Source organism: Tuber melanosporum, assembly GCF_000151645.1.
Source record: "Tuber melanosporum whole genome shotgun sequence assembly, scaffold_101, strain Mel28".
Classification (NCBI taxonomy): domain Eukaryota; kingdom Fungi; phylum Ascomycota; class Pezizomycetes; order Pezizales; family Tuberaceae; genus Tuber; species Tuber melanosporum.
The window spans coordinates 167,690-175,870 of record NW_003298757.1 but is presented as its reverse complement, the minus strand read 5'-3'; the positions used below and the strand labels follow the sequence as shown (position 1 = coordinate 175,870).

The 8,181-nt window shown below is 47.5% G+C and overlaps 1 protein-coding gene; it reads right to left on the bottom strand.

Annotated features, from left to right (window-relative positions):
* Positions 1-2,779: 2,779 nt before the first annotated feature.
* Positions 2,780-6,795, bottom strand: GSTUM_00000025001 (uncharacterized protein). XM_002835274.2 has 10 exons: positions 5,227-6,795; positions 4,791-5,129; positions 4,378-4,699; positions 4,241-4,338; positions 4,134-4,182; positions 3,837-4,081; positions 3,692-3,785; positions 3,438-3,637; positions 3,070-3,382; positions 2,780-3,008 (listed from the first exon to the last, which is right to left on the bottom strand). The coding sequence occupies exons 2-10, from the start codon at positions 4,985-4,987 to the stop codon at positions 2,982-2,984; spliced, it is 1,545 nt and encodes a 514-aa protein (XP_002835320.1). The 5' UTR covers positions 4,988-5,129; positions 5,227-6,795; the 3' UTR covers positions 2,780-2,981.
* Positions 6,796-8,181: the final 1,386 nt, after the last annotated feature.

Sequence of the window (8,181 nt, the reverse complement as noted above, 5' to 3'; positions counted from 1 at the left end):
AGTATCTGATAACTACTTAAGTATATGCAAGTTTTCCTGTACTCTGAAAATCAACTACCTCTCAAAACTAAGGAACTAATTGAGTGAAGCCATGGACTTAACAATATTAAGTTTTACCATTGTTTCTTCAACTCTATTGCTGACACATTTAGACTTTTATTTATCTTTATTTTCTAAAGAATTCATTTTGGTACTGTTACACTCTTAGAATCCATCTTCTCATAAGAAGCCCCTGTTACAGTAGTGTTGTCAAACTATGTAGCTGGAAAATAGGAGCAACAGAGCATGCTTGTCCAGTCACTCCATAACTATGGTTGCATTTAGCTTAAACGTTTTATAGTTCTCATTAACATGCAAATATACTAAAAGAGCTTCCATTTCCTCAATACCCTAACTATACTTTTTTTCTTTCTATAATTCCAAGTAGGAATAAACAAGTCTGCTAGTAAAAGTATAATCATAAGTGGAACTGGCTGTATTAGCTTAAAGTTTATTAGCTCTCTAATATTTAATTTTTTCCAGAAATTCAACTTCATTGTATTTCTACTAAGTAGACTTTACTTGTAGGAAGATTGGAAAAAGCTGATTGTAAATTGCTCGACGACAACCACAATACCTACTGTGGGATGCCAATATTTGAGCGAAAGAACTCTAATCGGGAAGGAACTGTCTACAGCGCTATCTCCTGACCAATCGACACACCACCCACACAGTACCGTGCCACACTCAAGGTGCCATCCAATGGGTTCCCATTCTGGAGCCAGCGCTTTCTCTTTCATCTCCTCAACAATGTTGCTCACACCCGTTACCTCGCGTCATTAGTCATAGCCGGGCCAGGCTGCTATTTTTCCAGTGTCTTCAATTCCCGCTGCACCCCATCCAGCTCCAACAGTTACCCCCCCCAAGCTGATACCCTTGCCCCGCATACCCTTATCACTCCTCTTCGCCCCACCCGCCTCTGGACCCACCCTACGCGCTGAGCCCATACTCGAGTAGATACAGTCGTAGATAAGTGCATGGGGCGTGGAGGCGAAGGCGGATAATGTAGATGTCTCCGTAGCTAAGTTGTTAGGGTTTACGGGTGGTCCCGGACTCCTTGGTAAGCATTATAATAAGAAAATAAGGTTTTCGTGGGGGGGGTGCTACTCGGGTGGCTTCTATAGTGGACTACGTGCTGCGGAAAGAGATTTTTTGGACTCACCGAGCACTTTGGGGGTATTATGTTAGGGGTGTTGCAAACGAGGTTGGGATTGGGATTGAGTATCAAAGAATCTACAGTTTCGTCGCTCGTTGCAGTATCAAATGTTGCATTCAGTATCGATAGGTTAACGGAAAACTTTCTCAATTGAAGCTGCATCAATAAATTGAAGACTCCTCGTACAACCCAGCCTCACGGGGATATTTGGCATGCACTGGTGCAAACACAATACTCTCTATTCAGAATCTGCGTAGAAACTTTAAAGTCACCACAAGTGCAGAGCCAATGGCTCCCATTGCCATGCCTCATCCGGGTTAATCGTGATCCGTCGTGAAGCGTTAGGGGCCGGAGGTGCATTCCAACCTCTGAATTCTGAGATCGACCTGACAAAGTGAGACCTAATTTCGCGGCCAGTCATTGACTGGACAACAGTTGAGGTACCGGTACTCGTACTCGAGTATCGAGTATCATACTGTAGACTACCGTAGGTCTAGTGGGCTGCTGATCCATAAGGGGAACCGTATGGAGGGTAACGGGTTGCCAAGACACTAGTTACCGGGAGCATGGAGTACTCGTACTATGATACTACTCGTACGTTGAGCGGGGTTAGGTAGTATCATACTGGTATCATAGGTGTGTTTCTACTTATGCTATTTTAGACAAATGGAGATATCATAGGGTATCACTCGTTCCTGAACACCAAGCGCGTGATACCCTCACGATAGATGCATACTCCCCTAGCCTATCCCTAGCACCCGCTCGCACTTCCTCTCCACTCCGCACATCTATTGGGGCCATCCACCGCTCACCACCTCACAGACATCATCCTTATCACCACTTACCACTCGCACCTACAGGTGCTTCGCGGCCAATGTAACCAACGTCTCATGGCACACCAACATAGGGCAAAGTAAGGAACAAACACACCGTAGGCTGTAGCGCAGAGAAGGAAAGAAAAGGGTTTTATATGCTTGTGGGAATTGCATTGGATTGATCGGGGTGAAGTGCTCCGGCTGAACGGTTTGTCTACATAACTCGTGATAGGTTAGACGAATGGGTAAGGACCTGGTTTGAAGGGTATTGTTGGAGCTCCCAGCAGGGTTGGGGGTGTGGTGGAGTGGATTTGTTGTATGATACATACTCGAATAGTTACCGGAGAGATGGTATGCTGGGAGATATGGGGTGTTGAGCCATGCAGTAAGTGGGCACTTGCGTTCTCAAGATTAAAACATGGGAGACCGGTTCGCCATCACTCTTGGACCCACTCGTTGCTCGCCGCTCGGCATCAATCTCCCCATGACTACCCTCTTCCACTTGGTCTCCTGGTGCTTCGTCAAAAAAAAAGCGAATGGAACTACTAAACGCATCATTCTTAAAGCTTAGTGTTAACTACCGTGTATTACATTTAAAGCCCCTAGACGGTATATAGTACAAATCGCCCCAACAGCAAATATCCAGAACAAGACAAGAAATAGTCTACAGAACGCCGTGCAATTATAGCCCACCGCTTTTTATGAATAAGTACTAGTAAACAAACGATACCGTAAAAAGTGTAATAACCGAGCCATGTGCTATGTAGTCGAAAAGGGGGCGAAAAACACGGCAGAAAAAGAGCTACCCAGCCCTTGTGAGGGACGGGAAAATAAAAACACCAGACCTTACCAAAGGAGGGAACTCCGACGACATATCCTGGTCCAATTATTCCGGATATTACGGTAATCGAAAGACGTCTGCACTGCCAACCCTCAACGCACGCGCCAGCTGAAGGAAAACCCATGAGCACCTAAATTAGCACATACAGCGCACTGATCTATACCCCGCCACCATCATTAGCACAATCCCCAAGGTAAAATGTAAGGAGGAATACATACCATTGAGAGCCCCCAAATCATCGACGACCAGAACATGATGTTATTAAACATCTTCTGGCTCTTCATAAACTCTGTCCTCTGTACGACGATGATGGGCAATTGCAGCATCTGGCACACAAAGCCATAGCCACGGAGTTTCTTAGTAATGCAGAACATAACAAGCTCGTGGGCGAGTGCTGATATCAGGAAGGTAGTAAGTGTGGCTATAGGTCGAGACATGTGACGGCGGGAAGCGCCATAGACATGACGTTGAAGGAAGCGGTGAACAGGGATGTTCCATTCCCGAGAGAATTCGAGCCAATCGGTGGAGTTCCTGATCGAAAGTCATCAAACGATCCTTTGGAAAACAAACCCAAGAGCAGATTTACCACCAGTCAGAATAAAAATGCCTATCAGCAAAGCAGGTGATCTCCGCAAATGCCCCAAGCACGTACTCAAATATCACCAAGAATACCAGGAGGAAGGTGACCATAAAGGGGAACAATAGCAGACTGATGCTCTCTAGTAGAATCAGGGCAATATCCGAATAGGCATTAACACTCTCCAACCGGGTAGCTGCTTCAGCCAGCTACAATCCCAAATTAGCAAAAGGACGCGACAAGGACATGGGCGGGAACCCCACAATCGGCAAAATAAACTCCTCGCTCGTCACAGTAAGCAGAAAAATGCAACCAAACACAGCGGCGGCCTTTTCGGCAACCTTGCCCCAACGAATGCTATCCTGGAAATTAGCATGTTACACAAAATCCACAGGGTTGGCCACGAACCGGTCAGTCCGTGGGTAGCTCAATTCATAGCATAAAGTTGGACAGAAGAGGTAGTCGACGAAATTGTACAAGGTCAGGTTCTTGGGATAAGTCACTCTTCCAGAAGGACTAGTGACCTCAAAGGCTAATGCTTCGCGGAGGTCTGCATCTTCAGTCGGTTCCACCTTTGTATTATTTTCGTCAAGCGTTCGGAGCCTCTTATAGCATTCTGAGAGATGCCCACAGTAGAATGAATACGAGTGCATCTAAACCGCAATCAGCACCCCGTTATAAGAGGCGGGGGAAGGGGCCCAAAACCTTCATGAGCATAGTGAGAGAATGAAGCGTAAAAAACACCTGATGAGTCCTGCATCCCGTGTTAACCCCCAAATCATCTCCTTCAGTATCAATTAACACTATCATACCATTGCCACTCCAGATGAAACGGGAGGTGTACCCAGCCCGCTAACCAGACCGCCTGCAGCACGTGCTGAAGCATATATCCACTCCTACCCCAGGACCACTTGTCAGTCGAGAATGCCTGCTGCAACGGTAAACAAACAATTGTGCTCAGAAACATGAACAGATCGGCAATAGCAAGCTCGAGCGGGGCCTTGGTAAACATGCTAAAGATCGAGGTTCTCAGCACCCTCCGGGTATCCTTAAGATTCCTCAACGCTGTAGTAAGTACCATAATGAACAGCCCGATCCAAAACAGCGTAAAGAAACCCCGGAAATCACGATGCTGAGACTGGGGGTCGAAATGCGAGACACGGCTCTCGTAGTCCACGGTTGGGAACATTCGCCGCCGGCGCTCCCGGCGGGCATGCTGTATTGAGTGAGCACTCGGAGGTGCATCTTCAGGAATTGGAGTACTTCGTCCACTAACAGAGTAAAGATTAGAATTACCGCCACTACTTCCTTTCCTTCCCACCGGCGGCGGGGCCGGCGACACGGGGGAGGCAAATAGCTGACCTGGAGAGTACTGACGAAGTTTCACTCTCCAAACGAGCTGGAACAGGCTTCAAATGAGCTTCCCCATTTGATAGCTCTTGCAGATTCTGCGCGGCCCCATTGCTGGATCTAGCGCGGAGAATGTTCTCTAGTGGGTCGTGGTTAATGCCAGCGGAGGATGAGGCTGAAAACGCAGATATCTTCGGCTGGGATTCCATCTTGCGACGAACAGGGAAAGCGGGAGGGCGGTGGCGAGAGTACTCGAGTAGCTGTGTGTTCAGGATATGGTGCCAAAGTCAAGTGTCAAGGAAAATGGAACCTATAGGGGGAAAGGGGCTCAATCATAGCAAACCCTACAAGCTGTATTCACAACATTAGACTAGACTACAATAACTTCCCTGTGAATGGGGAGGTAGAGAAGGAGAATAGGAGGAAGGGGTGGAACAAAGACAAATACCGGTGGTCTGCTGGGCGTCCGTCCGCTCAAGCTGATATAGTAATATCATATATTAGGAGGAGGAATAAAGGGACATGACATGAGGGTCAATTTCAGGAAATGAGGCCCGGGATTGATCAAAGGTTTGGGACGCGAATAAATGAGAGGAAAAGATTCAAAGGGGCTCAAAAAGGTGTTTCACACCTTCAATCTCGTTTGTTTCCTCAAGATGGTAAAAAGTTAACAGTCTGACGTAATCGCAATTTTCCCAAAAAACACCCAAATCCAGTTCCAGCATCCATAAATAACCATAATTTACTTGGACAAGCTAGATGCTGCACTCGAGATCTTACAAGTGGTTTACAGCTCCTACCGGCATATGCTAGATTCAATGCCTTGTTTATGCCTCGAGTTGATTCTGATCTGAGAGATACCTGATACAAGTACAGGAGATGTGAATACCGTACCCCGACACAGGTATCACAAACCATCCGGACCCAGAGAAGCGGAGCTGACACATTGACAAACCAAACGAAGAACAGTGATCCCCAATTGCACATCCCACCCATGCAATGTCCTCAACGACCCCCACCACCACCATCCCCGTCACTGACACGACTACCCACCTACCCGCCGCAGAAATCCTTGCCTCAACCCTCCTAACCCAGAACATCCGACAATCTAACAAAACTTCACACTTCCCAAAGACTCTGTCGACCTCCTGCTCGGCCCTAGACCAACATGCTCTCTCTGGCGGGTTTCCTTACGGACATTTAACTTCCATATCCGGTGCTTCGGCGACCGGAAAATCACTTGTCACACTCCCCCTTATCCCCCTCCCGTTTGGCCTGCGGACTGACGCAGCATGAGGGCAGAAATAGATAGCAATGCATGCCCTGGTCACTCACCTCTTACTCCACTACAACTCTTCCGCTGCATGGGTTGACACCCTGGGAACTTTCTCCCCAAGCCTCCTCCAGCAAGTTGTCTCATCACGGACAAACAACGACGGTAAAACCATATCCAACGTCCTCGACCGCGTACAGATAATGCGCGTCTTCAACATTCACGGCCTGACCGAAGCTATAGACGAGCTCCGCACCAGCCACCTTGACCGCGAGAAGCGCCGGCGTATAGTAAACGACAGCGAGGATGAAGCTTCCGAAGAAGAGGAACCCCCGTCGGAGCCCTTTGACGGTACCCGAGTAATAGTAATAGATACAATATCCCAACCCGTAACCGCACTAATGACCGCAGGCCCCTTACAAGCGCAGGCAAGAATGGTAGGAGTAACATGTTCCCTCTCCGACCTTGCGAGGAGGTACAACATTTGCACGCTGTTACTCAATGCCGCGGTTTCGAAACCGACGAGCAATCCAGACGGTGGACAGCAGACATATACGCACACTCAAGAGGACAACCTCTCGAGCGCTTTCTCCGCCGCAATGAGTAAGCCCGCTCTTGGGAATGTATATGCGCATTGCGTGGACGTCAACGTCTTACTCGCCAGGGTAAAAGTGCGAGGGAGGCGGAGGAAAGGTGAGGGTGATGGTGGGAAAAATGAAGATGTAGTCATGGAGGTGCTCAGTGATCGGACGGGAGGTGGGAGGACAGGGATGTGGAGCGCTTTCGGTATTGTCGGTATTCCCCCGACACCCCCAGGGAGGAGGAAGGAAAGCAAGGATAGCACGAGAGTATGGGTGACTGACAAACGAGTGGATAGGAGGGAGTAAACCTGGCTCCGAGGGTACCACTTCCGCCGGAGGAAGCTAGGGTCCAAGTTAGCTAGCCGTGATAGTCTAGAAGACTATACGAGCCTTCCGCCAGGTCATGGCCGGGCCATTATAGCTGACTACCTAGAAAACCAATGCGAAGCTCCTAAACCCGGCTACATATAAGCTCGTGCCAAAGACCCACATACTACTGTCCAGTTATCCAGCCCAACTAAGTTACGTACACCTACTCACTTCCTCACACACGAGCAAATCCCTAGATAGTGATCTTGAGTTTGACTAATCGTTGCAAACAATGAGAAAAAAGAAAAAAAGAGCCCGGCGTAGTCCTTTACTGAGGGTACACAATATAATACGTATTCCATTATGAACCAGTTTTGCGCTAGGAACCCTCCAGGCACCAAATGCCTCGATTCACGCCCGTAAATACAAAACTACCTCCACACTTATTTTACCCCGCGATTCCCCAGGGACTAGCCGCCGTCCCGTTATGTGCCGCTAGATGTCTGTAATGGATGAGCGATCGTTTAAAATACCATGAAAAACAGGGGTCTAAGTTTAAAATACCATGACATACCATGACTGGGGGGGTAAACTTGGACCCATGGTCTCAGAGGTCAGCGCAAGGGAGGTCTTAACACCACTTTTGCTAGACATTTTCTCCTTGGCACTTTGCTATTTTGTTTTTTGGACTTTTTTGGAATAAGGTGCATGATAATTTTATGTCAGCAAAAAAAAAAAAAAAAAAAGGTCAAATAACAAGAACTACATATGAGTACATGTCCTACAGCTCCTACTATTGTGTCCAAGCTTCCTACAACTACAACAGATCTGTTATGTAGACCCAGATGGTTGATTCTATCCAACAAAAACAACTCACGACTTTCGTTCGTTGCCTTCCAATAACTCATCTTCCAGAAGAGACCACTACCCGTACTTCCTGTTGAACTTGTAGCAGTTCAGGGAGAAAAGTATTTCTGTTTTGTCATCGGCAGGTAAAAGATTTGGTGCAGGAGGAAGAATAGGGGGGTGAGGAAGTGGTTGAGGTTCGGGAGTGCGCTGAAGTAGAATTGGAGGTGGTAGAGATAGATGATGAAAGTGTTCTGGGAGAATAATTGGAGGAAAGTTGTATCAATAGGTTTGCTTCCTTGTATCTACAAAGAATTTGTAAGCTACAGTCACTCAGCAGAAGTGTTCGTGATCTGAGACAATGGTTAATTGCAGTTGTGCCATATAGTGGGGC